Source organism: Telmatherina bonti (genome assembly GCF_933228915.1).
Source record: "Telmatherina bonti genome assembly, chromosome: 16".
Classification (NCBI taxonomy): Eukaryota; Metazoa; Chordata; class Actinopteri; order Atheriniformes; family Telmatherinidae; genus Telmatherina; species Telmatherina bonti.
Window position 1 is genome coordinate 26,082,168 of NC_136614.1, and position 24,203 is coordinate 26,106,370.

The window sequence follows — 24,203 nt, forward strand, 5'->3', positions numbered from 1 at the left end:
TGAACATGTTTAACTAATTAGATTTATTGGCAACAGGTCAGTTATTTCCTCGGGTATGAAAGGAGCCCCTTAGAGAGTGTCTTAGTAAGTTCAACAATCTGCTCAAAAAAGCTGTCAGCAAAACTGTGGATGATTGAAAAATACATGTCCTCTAAAAATTTCTATGTGTACATTTTCTATAAACTGCGAATTAGCGCAAAAAATGTCCAGAAATCTGGAAACATCTTTGTGCAAAAGGGACGATCCTGTAAAAAGTACAATCTTTACAACACTTAATATACATGGCACTGCTGGTGCAATGAGTTTGATCTCAAGCCATGTTAAAAAAAAAAGAAGAAAAAATTAAGCTAAAGTTAAACCTAAATGTAAAAAAACAAAATACTGTATGTAAGAACAGTAACACTTTACTGTCATCTAAAAACGTCTGTCTTCATCTCACAACTTTCTCCATTTTTTGAGAAGATAAGTATTTACTAAAACATGAAAAAAATTACCCAAATTTCTCATGTCAATCTTCAGAAATCCTTATCACCATTAATGTGTTTGCTATGATAAATTGTAAAAGAAAAAACAAAAAAAAAAAAACATTGCTTATGAGATTTGTAAATCACAGCATTCTGTTACAGTTTGTTTTTTACTGTAATTATGTTATAATCCATTCATTTACTTAGTAAAAGAACCAATATCTGATATGACATCTATATCATTTTTAAGTATCCTGTTTATATTCCTGCATATTCTGCTTTTCTCGGAAAGCATAATCTAGTTCATGAGTCACACCCACATTATGCCGGCAATTGCACCCATGCATGGCTGTATTTTCTCTTTATCATTCAAACTACCCAGCATAAATTGGGTTTCTACTTTGCATAAGTGTGTTTATGTCAACCAGCAGCCGTCCTGGCTATCTGTGATGCATGCCAAAAACTGAATTAGTTGAGTAAACTCCACATAGCTCAATTTGATTATAGCTTACTCTTAATATAACATTGTTTTGATGTAGGTGATCAGAAATAGCTTTTTACATGGCAGAGTAAGGTCTAAATCAAATTTATCTTATAATATAAATGTTTTGTTTGACTGTAAGTAAAGTCATCATTTTAACAAGCTGAGACCTTTGAAAAAATGTATCTTATGGCTGAAATGTATGATTGTCCATCTTGCTACAATCTTTTCATTCATTTTTCTGTAAAACTGAAGAATACAGACTCAATAACTTTATGATCTTGCTTAAAATGTTGAGAAGAATGTTTAATCTTTAACTTGGTGACATATAAATGAGACCTTCTTCTCTATAATCCAACCATCAAACTTTCTGTCGCGAGCATGTTGCAGTTTTAAAACAGCATCTTTTTACTCTTCATACTGCTTCAGCTCCCTTTTTTCTCCTCTTTGGTTGAGCTGACAAGAACGGTGAGAAAGCAGATCAATAAGAGCCATGCTAATTACCTGCAGGCAAGCTGCAGCAGATCAGATCTTGTCTGATATTACGCTGTGAGTTTGATCATTCTATGTTCCTTTTGGCGATTCCTATCACTTTGATCAGTCTCACTGTTTGGTGAAGTTGATATAAAACCTGCGAGAAAACCTGCCACAATTATATGATGTTAAATCCACATGGCAGTTTATTTCTGTGGGAAACATAAGAAATAAAGTTAATAGGACAGAAACAAATAATGTCACCCCCTAAAAGCTTTAAGATTTTTTTTAAACTGAACTCTTTATTGGTCCCTTTTAACAAAATGTAAAAAAAAATAAATAAAAAAATAAAAAATAGCCATTTATTACCATGTGATAAGTCAAAATTTTGTATTGTAACCTTCTGGTTCCTGGTATCCACCAGGGAGCAGGAAACAAGTATCCGATTGTGTGCAATTTTAAACAAAGATTTTCAGTGCAAACTGATGCAAAAGATAATGATAATAGATAACAAAGATAAAGTCAATAACTGATAAGATGCAGCCATGTATGCAGCCCCAAATCCAAGTAGTCTCACAAGAATGCAGAACCTTGTCAGTCAGCCAGAATGACTGATAACAGATCATGTGGGACTTGCAGGTCTAGACTGAACAACAGGTGTGGGTTAATCAGGTAAATCATTGTCGTAGCAAACAGAATTTGGACTGTTTGCTGTCTGATCTAGCAACATGCAACATCAAGAAGAAATAACCCACGGACACTGAACACTATTAGAGGCTGAGAAATAGAATGTAGAAAAGATGTGAAAAATAAAGGGAATAGTGATGCTGATGATAATCAGAGCACTAAGAGCTTTGGTCCCAAACAGGGACATTTACTTCAGCCCAGGAGAAACCATTATTATCACGTTATAAACTGGCATTGATGGGCTGCACGGTGGTGTGGTGTTTAGCACTATGGCCTCACACCAAGTAGGGCACTCTTTCAAGGCTCAGCTGTGGGGAGGTTCGAACTGCGGCCTTCCTGTATGGAGTTTGCATGTTCTCCTCGTGTATCTGTGGCTTCTTTCTGAGTAGACTTAGACTAAGACTTTATTTAATCTCACAGTGGAAAAATCAGAGGTGTTGCACAGTGAAATATAAATAATGGTGATCTGTTGATGTAAATTTGGCCAACATCTTCTTCTCACCCACCACCCCCACAGAGTCCAGTAGGCAGCCCAGGACAGAGCTGGCCTTTATGACCAACTTGTTGAGTGTCTTGTCCCGATCAGTTCTGCTGTCTCCTCAGCAGACAACAGCATAGAGAACAGCAGATGCTACCACAGAGTCATGAAATGTCCTTAAGATAGGCCTGCATACTCCAAAGGACCTTAGTCTTCTCAGAAGGTGGAGGCGAGTCTCCCCCTGGATGTTCACTGGGGTGTGAGGTGGTCTCCTTCTCCGGAGGTCAATCACCATCTCCTTGGTTGCATTTGCACCAGTAAACAAAGTCCTTAATGACTGACCTATAGTCCAGCTTTTTCCCAAGAGACACACAGCCCACAACAGCAGAGTCATCAGAGAACTTCTGGAGATGTTGGTGTTGTAGGTGAAGTCTGGGGTGAAGAGAAACGTTGAGAGCACTCCAGCTTCCTCCCACCATCCACAAACATTGGTCAATATAAAATTTCACTAAGAACGAATGTGAGAGTGGTTCTTTGTCACTGTGTTGGCCCTGCAATGATCTGGACAGGACTTTGAACTAAAATTCCTCTCATTTGCTAATTGCTGGTGTAGGTTCCAGCTTCCCTGCTAGCCTGAACTGGAATAAACACACGAGTGAAATTAATCTGGTATGGTACTGCATACCATACAGGCTACGTAGTATCAGAAAGATGGGGGTGTGCCTGCCTGCTATAAAGCCCTCATTCAGAACTAGCCATGACTACACTCTGAGTCAGAACACAGATCCACAACAGTAAGCCACCTTAAAAACTATTTTGTCTGTTTAAAAATCCTTTTGACTCATTCTGCATTGTTTCAGAATTGTGAGAGTCATTTTAGCCCATCCTGCACAAAGCCTTGGCCAGACATCTCAGTCTCTTCCTCAAGGCTTTTGCTCTCTTTCTTTCCCATTTTCCCTCAGAAAGAATCTACATCCAGTCTTCAAAACGTGTATCCTATTAACAACTAATTCAGCATCCATCTAGCTTTCTGGCTCTTCTCTCTGAGTTCTAGTCAGTAAAAGTCAGTCTGATGTTGCCTTTTCCTTTGTGACATTCTCTTTATTTCTTTTCCTTTCTTCTTCCAATAATGCCCAATAATTTCTTTGCTGAATCAGCCATAGAGTGTTTAGAACAGCTAATGTGTTGATATCCAGTTGCTGGCATGTTGGGGGAAAAAAAGCGTGGTCTCTCACCAAGATGCTGCAAGGCGACGATGAGACTAGTAATGTACATGTCAGTGTGCCATCAAAACAAATTGGAAACACTGAGTGTTAAGGCTGTAAACTTGTGCAAATGTATTCTTTAAATTATACATAATTCCACATTTAAAGCCTCAATTAGCTACTGAAATTCTTCTCATTGCCATCAAATCTAATGCGGAGTAGATTTATTTGTTCTCATTTCTTTTCTATCATATTTAAAGATTTTACTAAGAATCATATACACTGTATTATAAAATGTGCCGGGTAAATTTTTGGGATGGGAAACTTTTGCCAGCTGTTTTTCCAACTATATAACCTGCTGCCTATTGGCCAGTTCTTAGTTCTGAGATCAGAAGTTCCAGGTGGTGTCAAATACAGCAGAACTTTGGATGTTTTTAACTCCATCTTTTCTTTCCATCCCTTTGTCTGCCTTACCTTCCTTGCTTTGCTTCTGCTTCCTTTTATTTTTATTTCTTTTGTTAGGTTATTCTCTGTTTTTTTCTTCACTTGTTTGCCTTCCCTGTCAGCCTTTGTTCATTTTCCATTTTTATTAAAGTTAGTTTCATTTATTCATCCTGGCTGCCTCAAGAACCTTCATCTGCACTCCCCAATAATGGAACCCTTAAAGCATTTGCTGTTTTATTTAATATAAACTGACAAGAAGCTGCAGGAAAAAATCTGAATTCAACATGAAATCCTTGAGACATAAATCCACGGTACATAGGCAGCTTAAACCTGCAAGTATACAAAGTATTCGAGGCACACTTTATACTTGCATGACATGAGTATACTTATGTCATGCTTTATGGTTAGCTTGTAGTCAAACAGCTGATGAAAAGTCAGTCATTGTAAAGGCAGAATTAAACAGCAATGTTCTGCCTGAATTAATGCTGTGCTCAGTGAATGGGACTTGAAGGGAAAGTACACCCTCAAAATCTGCTACAAGCCTCCTCGCTGGCTTCAAAGTAAAACCGAAGTTCGTGCGCATTTGCTTGGTGAACAAAAGGTAATTCTTTTTCTTTTTAAATCACAGTGGAAAACATGTCAAGAGCCAGGACGGCTGCAAACAAGAGGAGCATTTTCAGTCAGTCAGCCAGCATAGGAAGAAAAAGCTTAAAATGTTACATAGCTAATACTGTAAATGAATACAAATTGTCTTTCAAATGACATGTATAAAATATTAAATTTCATTTTTACATTCAATTCCCAGGCCACAGGTTCTTTTTTTCTCATCATATTGAAAAAAGGTATTTCAGAGGACCGAGGAAGTAACAGCTTCAAGAAAAGATGAAGGTTGCGAATGAATATTTCATTGTGAGAAAACTGGTCTCATCTAAAACTTTGAAATGAAGGCAGACCAATTATATTTTAGTATCCTTTTTTTCCTGTTCTCTTCGTTTCACAGTTGTGTAAAAAGTTTTTAATTCCCACCCTCGATGTTTTTGGATTGTCCTCAACTAGGAAGGTTTGATCGATATAAACGTAAGAGGTTTTGTGTGTAAGGTGGGAGAGACACCTAGTGGCACAAGTAAAGAAATGCAAGCAAATCAGTTTCTTTCTTTTAACTCTTGAATGATAATATTTTGGGATTTATGCAGCAACATTTAGCTTTTCACATCTGCTATCATTTAATATGAATTGATTTGTATATTTGAATTAAAAAGCATCACACATGCAAAATGTAATGTCAACACAGGCAGATTAAGATTGTTTTGTTTTTTATTTTTGTCGAATGTGAATTTGCATTGTGACAAGTGCTAAACGCACAGCATAACCTACAGTGTCATTTGTTACAAGTATAGATCATATCTTCTAGACGATACAGGCTCTCTGTATTACCACATAGCAAAACCCTTAGGTCAGGCTGATTCATCTCTACAGAGAAAACTGCAGCTTACTGTCAACATTTATGTAGTAACATTGTTTTCATCCTCACTGTCTGCTGAACATTATACACCCTCTTTTAACAGAATCCAAACAGACACAAAGACACATAATCAGACCAATACTGTGTAATTTATTGCAATTTAACAGCCATGCGTTGGGTACTTAATAGCAAGGCAAAAACCTAAAATAGAGGTTAGGTAGAGACAACATCTGTGTAACATCTGTAATTACCTGTGACAGACAAAACAATCTATTTACCTGCAAGCTAATGGTGATGAAAACTTGCACCGCTTAATTGCAGATCATGCAGACTCTGAGTAATTACTTAATTGGTATTGTTCACACACGTACTCACTGACTCTGCCTCACTGCAATCACACCTTCATTCACTTCATCTGTGTCTCTCTGTGCTAGCAGCTCACTCCTTATTTTCCCTGTGCTGAGAAGAGCACAACAGCCGCTAATTGTGATGCACCAGCAGTAACTTATCTCTGGGCAGGTCTCTCTCTCTGAAACCGATTCTCAAGGATAAAATATACCCACACTTCTCTTCTATCTTTAGTGCACCGTAAACCTTTATTTGGTCTCTTTGAGATCATATTGTATCACACCACACTAAGCAGTTAGATTTCTGCATGTCACGTGAGGTTGCTAAGCCATAGCATGTGTGTTCTTGTGCTGCTCAAAGTGCAGGAAACAATATTTAAAATAAAGTTCTTATCACCTTAAAGTTGAAGGCAACAGCAAAACATTGTAATTCATTGTGTAGAATCTTTCGGGGAATGAAACAGATGTGACTGTGTAAAAATGTGACACACAATGTCACCCAATCCAGACACAAAAGCTATAATTCATTGTAAATGAATCAGGAGAAGCAGTTGTCACTCAGACATGACACCATGCACAACAGCAACAGAACGACAACATATCGCTATGTATTTATTGCAGTTTCATTAAATTCAATTCAGAGACTATTTTTCCCCATGGGGCAATTAGAGGACACATAGGGCAGGCAGTTGAAATTAAATATATTAAAAGTAAACAGTAGAATAAATCAATTTATATATGGTCCAATTTGAGATTAAAGGGGTGCTATTATGGTATTTGGAGTTTTCTGAGCTTTCTACAGTGTTACAGTGTTGAATCCTCATCAGACATTTGAACAGCACTGTTTTTTATCACCTAAACACAAACTAAACACACAGTTTGAGTTTGAGTTCCAGCACGCTCTCCGTTCGGTTTCCATGGCGACAAAAAACGTGTCGTTTTAGAGAGTTTTTTTCTACTTGGAAATCCTTGTGACGTCCCGGGGGATAAGGTTCGATGATTGGTTACCTTCTACTGGTTAACCAGGGCATGTACAAATACATCAGGCGGGTGGAAAACGTTGGATAAAGTTATTTCCAACGATGGCTGGTGAGTTTACCAAAGAGAGACATCCTGCTGCATTCGTTGCTGTGGGTTGCTGTTTTCCACTTCGTTTTCAGGGTCTGATTCAGGTTCCAACATGTAGGGCTGTATGCTATGTGTTGACATTGTATTTTGTTTTTTATTGAGTTCATATTAGCCTAATCCTTCTGTTTATGAGATGTTACAATGACGGCGAAAGCAGTTGCGGTGTGAGCTCCCGATGTAGTGAAGTGGCGGGAGGCGGGGCTTAATGTGGAAGAGTCTCAATCCACTCGTTTTGCCCACAGGCTGATCTGACAGCCTACGGAGAGGGTCGGTCTGAAGTAAATAAAGCCATTTGTGACAATAACTCGATCAATTCCAGCCCTTCTGGTCTCAGAAATAAAAAATAAATTAGCCTGAAATGCACATAATAGTTCCACTTTAAGTTTTAGTCCATAAGCAGATGGTGAGCAGGTTAGACACAGGCCAAAATATTTCTGTGCATAATGATTATTGTCACATGATGAATAAAAGAAAACACTTTTGAGATTTTTATTGATTCTCAACACTACACTTACTGAAAAGTCTTTTATCATTATAATCTGAATTCATTTGCAAGTTTTCCCTCAAGGTGCAGACCTGCTTTAGAAACTAATTCCAACCCCTATGTACGTGGCCAAGTTTTTGTTGACAAAAGTAATAGTAGTAGTAATTTAAATAGTAATTTATGAATGCAGAAAGTTTTCATGTGCTTATTGAAGTCAACAAAGTTTCATTTCAAGTTGCAATCCGCTTATTATGATCTTCAACTTTGGTCATTTGTTTTGAGTTGTTTGACTGAAAACTGATTTTTGGCCACTTGCTGCTTGTGGAGACAATGTTTATTGCCTGAGACATGTCGTGTAGATGTTTGGGAAGTAATCAGATCTCCAGACACCAGCTATATGAATAATGAACAGATTTATTACTTAAAATGTGGCATCACAAACAGATCTGTGAGGGCTCCTAAAGCCAGTCGTTGAAATCCCACAAACTGTTTGTATCAGCTTTCTTTATATTGAAAAGCAGACAAAAACTTTCCTGAGCTGGAACCAGTCATAAGACTTCTACATGTGGAGTTGACTATTTAGGGAGCATGGAAAGATGAAGTTAGTACACATAAGTTTGGTTCTAATGCTTGCATAATGCTAAAGATCAGACACTACATAACTCCCCCTTCCAATGTTTCATAAAAGCCTAAAAAATAAACTATGTTAGTAAACCAAAACACATGAGAGCACCTTAAATCATAAATTATGTCAGAAGGTGGTGTAAACAACCAAGATTTTGGAGGTTTGCAGTTTTTTGTGATATTTACTAACACAGCAAACAGACAAAAATGTTGCTTCCAGCTTAAAGATTACTTTGCAGTTCAGTAACGCATTAAATGTACATTATTGTACATGTTGTGTAAACAGATCACAGAGCACCATGATGAGTTTTAATTATCCAAACTACTTGTGGTTCATCCTCCCATCCAGATGGGGCAGCAGCGCTGGTGGGAGCAGGAGATCCCTATGGATGGACCAATCAACAAAGGAGAGCTCATGACACATAACCTGACTGAGCTGATAAAGCCCGAAGCCTACGAGGTGCGCCTCACCCCCATCACACGCTTTGGAGAGGGTGACTCTGAAATCCGAATTGTCACCTACAGCGGTAAGTTCTACAGTGTGTTATTGCTTTTTTGTTGTTTGTGCTTTTGCAGCGTGTCATGTGGTCTGATGCAGATGTGGTGCTGTGAAGAAGTGCAGCTCCAGCTGATAATCCTCTTCAATAAAGCTCAAGTTGTGATGATCTGTAATGAAACATGTTCACCAGTACATGGACGAATATGAACCGTTCACTGTGGTATCAGCAGCTATTTTGATGATCATGATGATTATCTATTATGGATGACACATATGAGGATGAAAAGGACAAAGTGAACACATTAAAGTGATTTGAAACTCATGGGACACATTCAGACATCAGAGGATAGCCTGAAATCCGGCTGCTTTGCTGCTCGGCAGTTTGAGCCAAATGAATGCTGATCAACTGACTAATCTCTTGCTGTGACCTTTATTACTTGAGTCAGATCTATTCTGGATGGGGGTAAAGGCTGACTTTTTGTTTGCATGCTGAAGAGTTCATTATGACATTAAAACATCAGATGACTCAAACATGTCATTTGGGTCATAAGACTTAGTAAAACTGGTTAGAAATGAATCATGTTTTGCTTTACTCCGTTTGCCCCTAAACAATATCATCTTTAGATGTGAATCCATCTTTTTTTCCACCTGAGAATGTAGTATGTCTCCTGGGATGTTTCTCATATAGCCCCAAGTTTCTTCCATTTATATATTTTTTATTTCATATCCAAAGGTTGTAATCCTTGCAAAGTTCACAAAGCACATCTGAAAGAAAAGAAGTGGAGTCCTTTCCTCAACAGGGTTTCCCCAAACATAGTGACAGGCGTAGTCTTGTTTTTAAGATGTGGAGGTGGAATCTGACTTCTGGAGAGCAAAGGTTTGTCATTTGATGTGAAATTAAAATAAAATGAAAAAATCTTGGAGAAAAATCAGTAAGTTGTCCAAACGAAACTTGTCAGGTGAGCAGATAAAGAAAAGAGATTAAGAAAGGTTAACAGACAGAGAATAGGTAGAAACAGAAGTGGATGCATGTACAGAAATGCTGATTGATAAATAGACAACACTAAAAAGAACTAAAGTGTAAATGTACTAACTGAAGAGCTGTAGTTAAATTGTAGAAAATATTTTCTTCATTAAAAAATGTCATCAGGTTACAGGCTGTTACAATAAAGGTGTCCAGCTTTGACAGCCACTATCCTGCAGGTTTTCCACGCATCCCTGCTCCAGCACACCTGACTCAAGTTAATCTTTCATTGCCATGTAAGCCAGGTGTGTTGGAGCAGAGATACATCAAAAACCTGCAGGACAGCGGCCCTCGAGGACAGACTTTGGACACCCCAGCTCTACAAAAACAGAAAAATCTAATATTTTTCCAAAATAATTATATATATATATATATATATATATATATATATATATACACACACATATATTTATATAGAATTATTTTTTCCACACCCAAATTGTTGTTGTTGACCTTTTTCTGATATAATATCCAGTAACTGTTGTGATTGGTTATAAAGTCCAAGTAAATGGGGTTAATACAGAAAAGAAGGAAGCAAAAAATGTAAAAATCATGCATGTAAGACACACACACACACCGCCTTGCACAAAGCCTCACCCCACCCCAGAAAAATTTGTTCCTATTCTTGCCACCTCAACAAAGCAAACCAGCTTCTTAGTCCTTGCTTAGTGTGTAACAGTGTTAGGCAAAAATGGTTGGAAGGATTTATAAAGAGGAAAAAGAAAAAAAGAAACGAGTTCAACAAGAATCTTAAAAAAAAAAAAAAAACAGACTAACTTGTGGGTCTGCGGAGGGAAAATTACAACTGTTCAGAAAATATTCAATAAATGTTTTTAGAAACTTTTGTTGGATATTGTTGAACTTTTACGTCTTTAAAATTAGCCATTTAAAAAAAAAAAAAGAAAAGCCACAAAATTGAAGTATGTGTTGCCTTCAGTGCCACAATATATTGTGTGTTTTATGTTTTTTTTAATTTTCATAAAGTCTAGTCCAGTTTTTTCTGTGCTGAAGTAATTTAAAACAAAGCCTCAAAGCTCATTTCTTTAGTATTTGATGAAGTCAGTCTGCTTTTATTATGGCTTTCTTGTGTAATTTTAAAAAGCAAGGTAATTTTACTAATTTAGGAGCTTTATTTAGCTCAAATGGTCTGGACCCCAGTACAGGATAATAAAGAGAGAAAGGAAATAAAATTTGAAAAAGAATATAAACACAAAGAATGGACATTACTCGTTCTTTTCTATACTCCTTAGTCCAAATAAGGGTTCCAGAGAAGCTGGAGACTATTCCTACAGTCATGGGGTGAGAGGTAAGGTAGACCCTGGACAGGTCGCCAGTCTATCACAGAGCCAAACAAGCACTCATGCTAACAATCAGTACCAGGGAGAATTTACTGATCAATTCACTTAACATTCATGCCTTTGGATGGTGGGAGTAAGCTAGAGTACCTGCGAGGCCCGAACCAACAAACGTTCTCACTCTGAGGCTGCAGTGCGACCACTACGCCACCATGCAGCCTTAGACATCCTCTGATCAAAAGCCACAAATCTTGCAACGGGAAAGAGGAAAATGTAAGGTTTAGGGTCTGTGATTGTTTTGGACCCTTATTAGCCTTTACTTACTATAAGTCCACACAAACTAAGGGGTTGTTACCCAACAACAGATCAAGGCAACATCAGGTCAATTAACCTTTTTACATGAAGAAATCTGCAACAGAATGAGACCCAGGGAAGAAAGCTGACTGCTTCTCCTTGCTGTAAAGAGAGGGAAGGGGAAAGAGAGGAGAGAAACGTGAAACACCAGGCAGGTTGGTGGGGTCAACAAGCACAGCTGAGCCAGAGATTCCTGCAGAGTGGCTCAAAAAATGCTTGTTTAAACCAAAATGAGTTGTGTTGGTTTTTCTTCACCTTCTAGTTTAAATCTGCTCAAAAAGAAGGCAATAAAAATGAGTTTCCTTTCCCCTAAGTGTTCTCTTTGTTATTTGTCCCATGCAACATCATGAATACTTTGAAAGCAGCATGGGGACCTTTGATCATGTTAAACCTGGGGTAGGTAATCTTGCTCAGAGTTGTTTTTTTTTTATTTTTTTTTTTTTTTTACTCTGGGTGAAGTGGTTCCTCGTCCAGATAGTAGTCTATACATGTTGTAATCATAAACAATAAGAAATATAGTTCGACCCCTCAGTTTACTGTAAATCTGTAAAAGTTGGTCATTTTGAATGTTTCGCAAGCTTCTTCTCCAGGCTCCCCTTCTCCCCCTCCCGCAGTGCATACCTGATAGCCGGCTTGGTTTATTCACCTCCTCCCGGTAAACAACTGAGAAAAAAAGAATCATTGGTGGAAACAGCTGCGAATAAAAAGGCCTTGGATTGCGCAAGAATCGAAACCAGAAGGGAGGAGCTAAGACGGGGTGCCACTTTCAAATCTTGCTAGCTCCCCAACATCACCTACCCCAGCTTTAATGCTGTCACTTTTTTATATCTTTTTTTTTTTTTTCAAAGTTCTTCCAACACAGTTCAGACTGAACAAAGATTCAAGGTCCACAGCTGTCCAAACAATTTGACAACAAGTTACAAAACTTACAGATGATGAGAAGCCTTCATTGACCTCAGGATATTGTTGAACACTGTTGTGCCTGAAAAGTGAAAAATTACTGTCCACATGATTTTCCTTCATTTGATTATCAGAACTAGAGCCTTACTTAGAGCCACTTCTTTGTGTTTCATCTGCAAAAGCGTTGAGTTCATCCTTAAAGAGCTGGTGCAGCACTAGTAGGGTCTTTACTGGGTCAGAGACTAATGATTTAATATCAGTAATCTAATATCAGTAATATTTAATATCAGTGTTTGGTTTAGAAACCAACCAGACCAGCTAAACTGTTGTTGTCTTTCTGTGTTGGCCCTGTGGTGGACTGGGTACCTGTCCAGGGGGAACCCTGCCTCTCGTCCAATAATTGCCCAGCTTCCCGCAATCCTGAATTCTGAATCCTGAATAAATGGAAAAGACAATGAATGGATGGATGCTTAGGATGCCAAACAGTGGTAGTATAGGACAATAGGTAGTTGTCACTCAGTCATGACGCTGTGCAAAACAATGACACAACAACAATTTATTGCATCATATTTGGTTAATTCAGTTAAAACTTTAATTCAATTCAAAGAAACTTTATTTTTTCCCTGTGGAGAATTTGAGGGCAGACGGAGCAGGCAGTTGGAATTAAACACATTAAAAATAAATGAAACAGTCAGAAAAAAGTATATGTATATTTCGACCAACTCAATAACAATTTAATAAACATATTACATTGTTTGTTATTTTAGTCCATAAACAGATGGGGAGCCGGTTTGACACAAGACAAAAAGTTTCTGTGCACAGTGGTTATTGTCACAAAAATCGAAAGTCAGTGCGGTTTGTAGTCTTTTTAAATGAATAAATAAAACTCAGATACTTTTATGAATGCTGGATTTTTTAATATCTCCAGCTGGTGTTTATGCATCTCGCCCCAAAAACAACCTGAATAAATCCTGCTGGCTGCACCGTTCATAAATATCTGTCAGCATTTGGAAACGCTAATTGGCTTTGCGAAAAGCGTTCACAAACACCATCTGTTGTTTAAAGCAGTGTATCTAAACTAGATTGGTGATATGAAGATATCAGTTTATAGAGAGATAGAAACAAACACTGATCTGGGAAGATGAACTGGATCTCTCACTACCAACAGTATTGTATAAAAAAAAAAAAAATGAAAGGATGTGTATGTCAGGAGACATTTAGTACAACAAAGTGGTTCTGTGATGGTATTCTGGCTGTAGAAAACCAAAGCCGATCTTGGCCGGTGTTTTACAAAGCTAGCTTTAAACCAACTCTGAACCAGCGCCAGAGGTACACGAAGGCACCACTTCTCACTGAAACAAAAGCGAGACGTTGGTAGATGTTGATCTGACCATTGTTGTTGTTGTTTTGCTTGGTTTTCATCCAGTGTGAAAGAGGTTAAAAAGGGAAAACACTTAGGAAAGAAGATACAAGTAAGGCTAAACTCGAAAAGAATAGCCTGAAGCAGCTAAAACCAGCCGTCAGGAGAACATCATATGTGTTCTGTAAGATACATCAAACCAGTAAATACTTTAAAATGCACCGTATTCTCTACAGAATAGAACAACTTGTTGCAGATACAGTTTGACTCTTCAGCCTGTTGGATGGCATCCTGGCTGAAATTCAAAGAAAGTTTTATTGAAGTATCCACAGTTGGCCCAGCAGTTCCAGTGAACAGATGTACAGGTGTTTGAGGTGTTTATTCTGATAAACCGCTTTCTGTCTATCCCTGGCTGCTGAGTTCTTCTGCAGTTGTGTATAAACCACTTTCACTGCAGCTCATCATAGCTGTTGTAAAGAGAACTGAAGAGAAAGAGACGGCAGAGAGACAGCAGAACTCTCCCTGCCGCTGTGCTTTCTGTCCTTTCGTGTGGTCTGTGCTGAACTTTGGATATGATTCAGATGAAGTGAATCAAATTGAATCCAACAAACCGAACTCATAACAGTTGTGGCTAATTAAGAAAGAGAGAGACGAAGGAGGAGATGTGAAAGCAGCCAAGTAGGGACTGAGGAGAAAAGGGAGAGGGAGAGAAACAAAGTAAGTTTGGTGTTTAAATCGTCTGCCCAATGAGATTCTGGAGTAATTATGACTCCAGGGCTGCTTTGTTCTTCCACACTCCAGATCAGGTTAATGTGAGTCGGAGCCAAATCCTCTCCGATCTGAGAATGTGTCACATTCAGTGTCCCGACTGACCGATGAAATGTGGTTTGTTATGGCCTCTGCTGAGATCTCAGAGGAGAAAATGAACTGGTGGGGCATCTGTTTACCAAAAGTAGCATCATATTTCAGAAACATTTAAAAGTCTTGCTGTACTGAAGGGTTTTTAAAATGTGGTTATAATTAATCTGTATGTTTCTCTATATCATATGTCTGATTATCTAACCATAAAGTTATATTTGTAGAGGAAAACTTTGTTTTTAAGATGAAAATGTATCTGTATCCAGCCCAAATGCTTCTAGCCAGAGAAGAAAAAGTCAGGCAGAGTCAAATGTCTCCTTTAATCGTGATTATGAGCATGTTTTTGTATTCTTTGTATACCTGATTGTGGGTTTAGAGTTGCAAGGTGAAACTGGCCCTACCTGCCTCTCATGTAAAACCCTCGGACACCTTCTGGTTCCCTATGACTCAAAAAATTACAGAAAAGAAAAAGGGACTCATGGTTTGTTTGATGTATGTTGTGTTAAACACCGCTGTCTTATTTTAACATAAGGAGTCCAAGATGCAAGTATGAGAGATTTCCTCATCATTGCCCAGTCGGCTGAGCAATTATTGTGATGCACTTGAAGCCAGTGGCAGCAGCTTTTCTGTGACTTGGCATGAAAATGCAAAAGCGGTTACAGTGTCCCTAGCTGTAAGATGACGAATGGTTGTGTCACCATGCACTGAAGATGCTCTCTTAAATTTTGCTGCAGTGACAAACTCAGCATCTGTTTGGTGTTGCTCATCTTTCTTCCCTTTTTTCTCTCTCTGGCTGGTTTTCAGTCCACAATGCAGGATCTTCTGCTTCAGCTTCCCGTTGGCCTTAACAGCAGCATGATACAACACATCTGTTGTTTCCTAATATTCTGTTTTAATGCATCTCAGAGGAACTTTTACAGTAACAAACCTTTCTTCAGTTTTAAATCAAACACAAGTTCCTCTTTCTCTGAGATGTTGTTTGACCAGTGGTGGTCTGGTGACAGCACTGAGCCTGCGATGCTGTCATGATGGTCTTATACAGTATTATATTTAACTATTTTTGTTTTTTTGGTTTTTTTTTAAGTTATATCAAGTTTATAAGTGCTGAGTTCAGCAAAGAAATACATTTTTTTGTTATCCAAGACCAGGGTGATCATAAAAAATCATATATTTACTCTGCCACCACCTTTAATTGGACTAGGTATTAAGAAGATGGATGGAAGGATGGTTGGATTTATTTACTGTATACTTACTGTCCCACCACCTTTAATTGGGCTAAGTGTTAAGAAAATGGATGGATGTATGGCTGGATGGATGGATGGATGGATGGAAGGATGGATGGATGGATGGATGGATGGAAGGATGGTTGGATATATTTACTGTGTTTTACTGTATTAAAACCATCGATTGGAATATAAATAACACTGAGTCAGTAAATACTTATGTTACTGTACCAAAATCCTAGATGTAGCTGATGGCGTCTTCAGCAAATATCCATTGAAAAATAAAGTCAATTGTTTTCAATAAGTTATACAAACTGGTCATGATGCAAGGACATCCATTGTGGAATAAGAACTGGTGGGTTACCCTGCCTCTTCTAGCTGCTGGAAGGATAATGTGTGATGTGTCTAAAATCAGCAGAAAGTGTCGAGAATACAAAGAAAAAGACCTGAAAAGCAGAACTACTGCAACAGACTCTGAGCTCATAATGTAAATGTGATAATACCCTGTACTTAAATGCAAAATCCCTTTTGAGGGCTTAGTTTTCTACAAGATAAAGTGTAGTTCAGCAGATATGATTTTTGAAATATTAAGGAATATTGTCATAAAATGCTCTGTTGAAAGAAATGCAATCAAAATGTTCTAACAAGCTGGATATGAGACGATCAGTACTCCCTTCATATGTATCCATTAAATATAAGCTCTTCATTCAGACAGTTAGCCCAGATTTGAACAAAGACTGGAAACCGAATGAAACAGCAAGACTGGGAGTAGCAACTCCCTGGAGTTTCTTCTTGCTCGGCAGCTCAGTAGCATGAAACATCTCTGAGTTATAGTAGTTTTTATGGGTTCTTTTTTTTTTCTCTAAAATTACATTAGATATATTAATTAGTGAGCTTCTGGAGTTTGCAGAAAGATGGACTTCTTTACCTCCTAAAGGATTTAAGGTAACAGACTCTCCTCATTTCCTGGTGTTTTTTTGTGCTAATCTAAGCTTACCAGTGGTGCGAGGCTGCAACAGAGTGTTTTCTTTTTTTTCCCGTTTGCCTGTTCAGCCCCTGTATCAGGTACTCTTCTGTGAATCCTGAATTGTATTCCTGCTCTGTTTGACATTCCTTTGAAATCTGCTCCTGTGGCGCAGGCGGCAGGATTGGGATTGATTTGAGCTGTTCTCATTGCTGTTGTGCAAAGTCAGGCGACATATATGATTTGATTTCGTCCTTTTCTGTGTGTTTGGCTTGCACACTTTTTTGGCTTCAGCTTCCTACTTGAAGTCAGCTCAAAGTCGATCCACGTGGGAGTCCATTAGGAACTTCCCTTGCTTGCATAAATGTGTTTTAGACATGAGCACTGATGCAAGAGCAGAATAACACACAGGCATGTTTTAGACTGTTGCGCTGGCTGTGTAAGGGTGTGTCCATGGTTATTTATGAGAAATGACAGGGTCTGCGAAGGGCTCTACATCCTCAGAGCAAGATTTTAGTTGAAGGACAGCAGAGAGGGATGTTGTTCTTGTTATTTCAGTCACGGAGATGGGAAAGCAAGATTACTGGATTACATTTACCCAAACTGTTATTATTCCAACTCATGGTTTGAGCTGTAAAGCCATCACAGAGCACCAACCCAGACCCCTTAAACATTATAGATGAGATTTTTTTTCCAAAGTGTGGATTATATGAGTCTGGTAAAAAGAGAAGAAGGCTGTTGTTGTGTACGAGGACACTTGACTGCAGCTGTAGAATTGTCTGCTGCTTTGTTATAAAGCCGGAGGCCAGTGGATTCTTGCCAAGATGAAGTCAGCACAGCCTCAATGGACCAATGTCCTTTGGCGGTCACCAAGCTCGCTTTGTGTTTCTATCCGAATAAGGCGCTTTGGATGGAAGTCAGTCCTGCATTAGATGTTTAAAAGCCATAGGTCAGATTGACAAGCGCCTTTTAAACCAAGTTTTCGACAGACTAGGTTAATATCCCTCCAGACATGATGCAACTATAACAATTACATTTCATCCTTCCCATTTATTTGAATTTTTTTTTGTTTGTTCGGTTGATTTTTGCCTGGAAGGAGCAGAGTTAAAGCATTTTCAGTTTGCTTCTGAGCTTTTCACACCAACGCTTCAACAACGCAGAGCTTGTTAAGGAGAGCAATAAAGTTCTCCATTGTGTTTTCAGGAGTACATACTTAAACATTTCTTAGAAGAATCCTTGACTCTAGATTCTAGAGTAGATCTCTGTCTATTTTGTCGATTTATTTTGCCCTTTGTTTCTTTCTATATTCAACACAGCCATCCATAATGCAAATTTAATTATCTGTTAGTGCATGTGTGTTTTCAAGAGTGTGTGTGTATGCACAACGGTACCAAAGTAGCCTCCGGGTCTGTTCAGTGCTCAGCTTGGCTTCCTCAGTGGGGGTAAAGACGTTTCTCACACACACACACACACACACACACACACACACACACACACACACATACAGTGAGTCAGTCAGTCGAAGCTGCAGGTAAGAAATATGACAAAGGAATATACTTTCATAGCTGCAGCGTTGGAAGGAAGAAGGAGGTGGCGGGGATGAGGGACAGGAAAGATTTGGGAGGAGGTGAGGCGAGTTGAAGGGAAAAGAAGGTTGCGAGGGAAGAAGCGAGCAAGCAGGAGGGAGGCCGAGAGTTTTGTCGGAAAACTCAGCATCCTTTTCTCGAGCCTGAGGCTGCAAGATGTCATTTAAACGTTTTCTCTGCAACAGCCTTGGTGATTTCTCTTCCTCTGTAAACTGTTCTCCTCTGTTCAGTCCACTGCGGTCTCAGTACGAAGCAGTGATTGTCGGGATGTAGGAGTCCTTAACATAAAACGTTACAAGGCGGAGGGCACACAGTGTAAAAACAAGTCTGCTTTGCTGCGTTTGAATTCTGGTCTTTAGTCATTTGTCCGTGAGCAGCACGACAACGACCAGGAATCACTTTTCCATCAGAGCTACACTACCTCCCTCTCTTCAGTACCTGTTTTCCTTTGTAGAAATGATTTGTTATTACTCACTTTAATTGGCTGGATTAGAATCAATTCGCCCCATGAAGAGGAAAGTTTCATAAATCATGCAGCAACGTAGTTTCGTAGCAAAGCTGATGTGTCTCATCTGTTTGGAAATCGATCATGAAAACCCTCATGAATCTTCTTGACAGGTTAAATGGTATTTACTCTGCAAAAAGTGAAGTGCCAACTAACTGGCTTGTTGCAACTCGGCGTGGTACCCTTGACCTTTATGTGTTTGCTGCGGCTGCAGCCTCTTAAATTATCAATGAGGGAGGCATTGAACTGTGGTTCGGGTGGACAGAATGCAGAACGACTCTCACGTCTGTTTTAAAAGATGCGACCAGGGGAATGTTTCAAGTTGTCATGGCGGCGGTTTTGTAAACACCAATGTTGCAACGATGTTGCAGTGAGGTGAGCGACCGACTCTTGTGATTATTATTCATTTTCTATGATTTGGTGGCTTCTTAATGGAAGCGTAAAATAAGCTCAGTGCTTTAAGTGGAAGTCACCTTGGGCAAGAACATCTGCGCTGACGGTAAATGGCAGTAATGATGAGCAGCTATAAGTTATTAATGTGATCAGGCAGGTCTTCCTAATCCTGTCTTTTACTTCAGATAGCAGGCTGAGAATGGCTGCTGTCACCTTTTCCTCTTCAAACCCCAGACACCCCCCCTTTGCTCTGCTCGGTAATTGTTGTATTGTGTGGCAGATGATTGCTGCAGCACTAACACACTTGCTGCTCCTAGCCTCCTCTGAGCAATGTTTTACATATGTAGGCTTTTATTAGCTCTGCAACATGCCAGGAGACGAAAAACTAGATGAAAGGGCATCCGCTTCGATGTATTTGCTTGTGTAACATTCTGTGTAACCTACAGAGCAGACAGCAGTTATGGAGCAGGGTTTTTTTTTTTTATGTATAGCGTGAACCAGTTTAAGGACTTCTGCTCTTCTGCATTCCTCTGTGCACATTTCTATTTAATAAGTGTGTCATGTAATGACAGCGATGATATTCTGTGGTAACGATTGTCTCTGGCAATTCTCCTTCACAGCTCCCATCAACCCTCACCTGAGTAAGTAATGCGCACCTCACTTTGCCTAACTTGTCCCTTCTGTTCTAACACAATCTGTGAAAACAGTGGGGGGGGACTTCTTTCCATAGAGATCTGACACTGAGCATGTTATATTATTGTTAAGTAGAGCAAACTATGAATAGCAAGGCCTTCCCTTAAGAGCTATGAATAAAACTGCATCTCGACATGTTGGGCTCTTTTAGATCCCATCATACTTCCTTCCCTTTGCCCTGCCATTCAGGCCTATTGCTCTGTTCTGCATGCTGCCACATTCTGCAGGATAGCTGAGGCGCTGCTAGATTTAGTTTGTTTGTACAGTAGTAGAGCACTGTGCAAAATTCATTTCTTTACATTTTGCACCCAAGCAGACAAGCTTTCTTGCAATCTTGCAATTTAAAGTGGTTTTGAGCAATAGTTGTCTTTTTATGTATATCTGTAGATAAAATACAACTTAGCAAAACTAAGAGTGATAGCACAACGTGAAAGGCCTGTAAATGTATTTCTACACCTGAAAACTTTTTTAATGTCTCAAACCGGTATGCAGTTTGTCTTTAAAATGGAAAACTGGACAAAAGAAGGACATAAGAAGTAGCAGGCATTAAAGGAAAAATATGAAAAAGAGACAAACAAATTAGCAGAGCCGGAGATTCATCCATCCACTCTGGGAAGTCCTTCAAGAAGCCTTTAGAACTGTTAATGAAAACTTCTGCAGAAACGACAGGAAAGCTTGTCTGAGAGGCTTCAAATTGAGAAGAAGGATAAAAGCTTGTAAAACAAATATGGACTTTTCGAGCTCATTTGAGCTGCACAAACTCTGTCTTATCATATACCCTTTATATCCGTCGATGTTCCTTTTTAATTTGTTTCAAAAAATCGCTTTAAAAGAAATGAGGAACGTTTCCACCTTTTTGCACAGTACTCTATATTTGCATGTCCTGCGTCTTGTGAGCACAGTTTATGCACGCCTCTGTGCCATATGTGTTTATTTTCTTTGAATGTTTAGTCTCATTTATTGTGGATTTCACTGTTGAAACTTTACAAATTCCACATTATTCACGCCTTGAGAACCCACACTTAATCATTGTTTACTGTGTGCTGCTGTGTGTTGCAGTTTATATATTTATATAAATTAATATTTTGGTGGGTGTTCACGCAAACATTGCCAAGATAATAACAAACATCCTAATCACCAACATCATTATCCAAATCCCTGCAGGAAACTCTCCTACCTAAATGCCTCCTCTTCCTCCCTCCTTCCCCTACCTATCCTCCAAATCCTTGTATTTCTCCCGGGGCGCAGAAGGCAAAAAACATTTAGTTTAGCTCACACTGGATGGGGGTGTTAATGTCTCGCACAAGCCCTTCATTTCATTTGCATGCCTATAAGGAAAAGAGTCAAGAGTGCCTGAAAACGGAGCTCTTTCCTCCACTTCTACAACTCGGCCAGTATCTCGTAGCACTGCCCACTTCCATCCTCCGCTCCGTCCACCTACACTCTACCTCAACCTATGTTACCTCTATTACCTGAGTAAAAGCTGCAGATCCTACTCCTCTCAAGGTCACCACTCCAAACTGCTCCCAGCTACGTTTTAATAAATCAATGAATATTTATTAGAGCACATTTTCTCCATCCTGAATCTAAATGCACCTGTTTTGCTGTCTCTTTAAGGACGTTGCTCAGCAGCACTACGTCCTCTGGTTATGTGTTTTGCTTTGTTTGTTACATGGATTAAATGGGGGTTTTGACACTGCTGATCCTGCTGCTTCGCCCTCATTAAACCGAATGTGTTAGATCCGTGTGTGTGTGTGTGTGTGAGAGAGATATCCAAGTCTTCATTAGCATATTCACTGTTAGACATTCCTCTCAATGCGACCCATCATAACCTCATGTACGACTTACAATCACAGTTTCAGTGCTTTAAAATATACACACACACACACGCGCATTTTCATTCCCTCTGCACTCGTCACTGTTTAAAAAACAAAATTGCAGTCAAAGGGGCGTGAAGAGAAACAGAGTCTTGAGAAGGTAGAGCAGGGGGAACTCAATATCTCTACCTGCTCACCAACTAGAAGATGGAATTTGATGGAGAAGGAGGGACATGGTGTCAGTTTTACAAACTGATTACACAGAGTGCTGTGAGGCTTTACAAAACACCCAAGGACAATCACGCAAGTTTCACACACAGCCCTCTTCAAGGAGAATCGTTCAAAATCGCAGGCAGCTCAAGAGATTCATGAAATCCTTTTTCATGTCAAATAAAAACCTTTATGAAGAATTTGTTTTCAAAATTCTCAAACGTGATTTGTATTGAATTTTTTTCCCCAAGGCTGAATTTTATCCATCAAGCCTCACTGGACCGCCACACACACATTTTTGTTAAGTGTTGATGAAATTAATTAAACAAACATTTTTATTAGGGAAATCTAATAAAACACACAAAACACACACACACACACACACACACAGTGTAGTCAGATAGAGGTCATATCTTAATTTAGAAATCCTGTGCACCGGATTGCAAAGATGTAATTATGAATTAGGCTGTTGTGGATACCCCTGAGACACACACACACACACACACACACACAGCGGGAAATCTCATAAATATATAGTAGGTGTCATGCTGCTCACATGCAGCGCTGTAGCTTCCAGGCAGTTTGTAACTTCTCACTGTTTTCTGATGATGGAGATGTAAGACTCTGGTTCTGCTCTCCTGCTCATCAGGGGAGTTCCACTGCAGCTTTGAGGAAGAGCCGATCTGCATGTTCACCCAGGACAAGAACGATGATTTCGATTGGACAAGGCACAGCGCTGCCACTCGTGACACCAAGTACACGCCCAACACCGGACCTAGCGCCGACCACACCGGTTCGAAGCAGGGTAAGTAGATGGAAATGTTTTAGCATTAAGAATCTGACTTTCCAAAGCATTTAGACTGCTGCTTTTATTTTACTTTTAACTGCAAAACAACACAATAACAGATGCAGAAAAAGTTTGCTAAAAAAAAAGCAAGTGATGGTTAGTAACTTTCATCACTTTGTCATTATCTGACAACAGGACTTATCTCTGAGCCCGATCAAAAAGTATTCCATTCAGTGTCTGAGTCATCTGCTTCTAAAAGTTTGTCTAAAAGTTATTTGTGTTTGTTGAGATGATTTTTCTCCAATTTATTGTTTGAGTAACATTCAGAAGCAGCAGGTGAAGCCAGAACTGTGTCGCACATATCAAACACTCAAAATAGTTGCACAAAAAGATTCAGGATGTTGCCACAGTCCTATATACAAACTTTTTTATATAATTATTATAACAGAAAAAAGAGCCCCGCTCTTTCTTGCATCTGTATTGCAGACAGTAAATGGGGACACCACTATCTCTACATAAGTGGAACTATCTGCGATGTAATTGCCCAGCGACTTGAACAGCCTTTTAAGCATTAAACAAAACAAACTGTGTTGAGCCTGCATGCGATGGTGGAACTGGGAGATGATTAATCTAGCAAGCATTACCTTTCTGCTTCATCACTTCCTCCCTTCCACCCTCTGCAGTGCAAAGCCAAAGAAAAACTGCTTGGACGTGCTTTTGTCCTTTAAGCAACTTTCCAGTACCCGTTACTGTCAGAGAAACCTTAAAATGGACAAAATGCAGCAGATGATTTCATAACAAGGTTAAATATTGTTTTAGACTAAATCCACTGAAAGTGTCATCTATGTTCACCCTATACAACTTGTTGTCAATTGAAACATTTTGATGATAAAGTCACCATTTTAAGCTGTATTCTTGCCTGATCAATGTTCTAAAGGGTCATTCAAATGATTACTGGGACAAGTGATCAGTTATATAATTATTTAGTTTACTTAGATATTCAACAAAAAGCAAGTCCAAATCTTTCCTTTACAAGAATGACGTGAAAAGTGGTTTATGTTAAATGAGGCTGCATTGAATTGGAATTTCCATACAGTATAAACAGCCTTGAAATAGACTTGGACTACTTATAACACACTTAAAAAAGAATAGTACAACACCATAAAGATACATTAACAATAACGTCTGCACTGACTAACTAAAAGATAATTAACATAATATTTCTCAGCTGGGGTTTATCTGCATCTGTCCTATCTTGAAAGCATTAGCAGTAGAAAATAAAAGCAGACAAAAACAGAGACATAAAGGCTTAATTCACCAAACACCAGATGCCCATGGACTTTGTTTTTATGACTAATCAATTCATCCCATCAAAGCCTTTGTTTAGCCAAATATTTTGCCGCTTTCAGACAACTGACACACACCAGAGTTTGATCAAAGTTAACCTTAGTTCTGCA

At 39.0% G+C, this 24,203-nt stretch overlaps 1 protein-coding gene across 1 annotated transcript in view; it reads left to right on the forward strand.

Moving 5' to 3' along the window:
• Positions 1–24,203, forward strand: part of LOC306767777 (MAM domain-containing glycosylphosphatidylinositol anchor protein 2) — a gene marked incomplete at both ends in the record, with an annotated part of 212,244 nt that overhangs the window by 176,401 nt on the left and 11,640 nt on the right. The window contains 3 exons of the mRNA XM_079255897.1: positions 8,628–8,805; positions 19,860–19,880; positions 22,609–22,764. Of these exons, the coding sequence (XP_079112023.1) occupies positions 8,628–8,805; positions 19,860–19,880; positions 22,609–22,764 (355 nt within the window). The remainder of the gene's footprint in view (positions 1–8,627; positions 8,806–19,859; positions 19,881–22,608; positions 22,765–24,203) is intronic.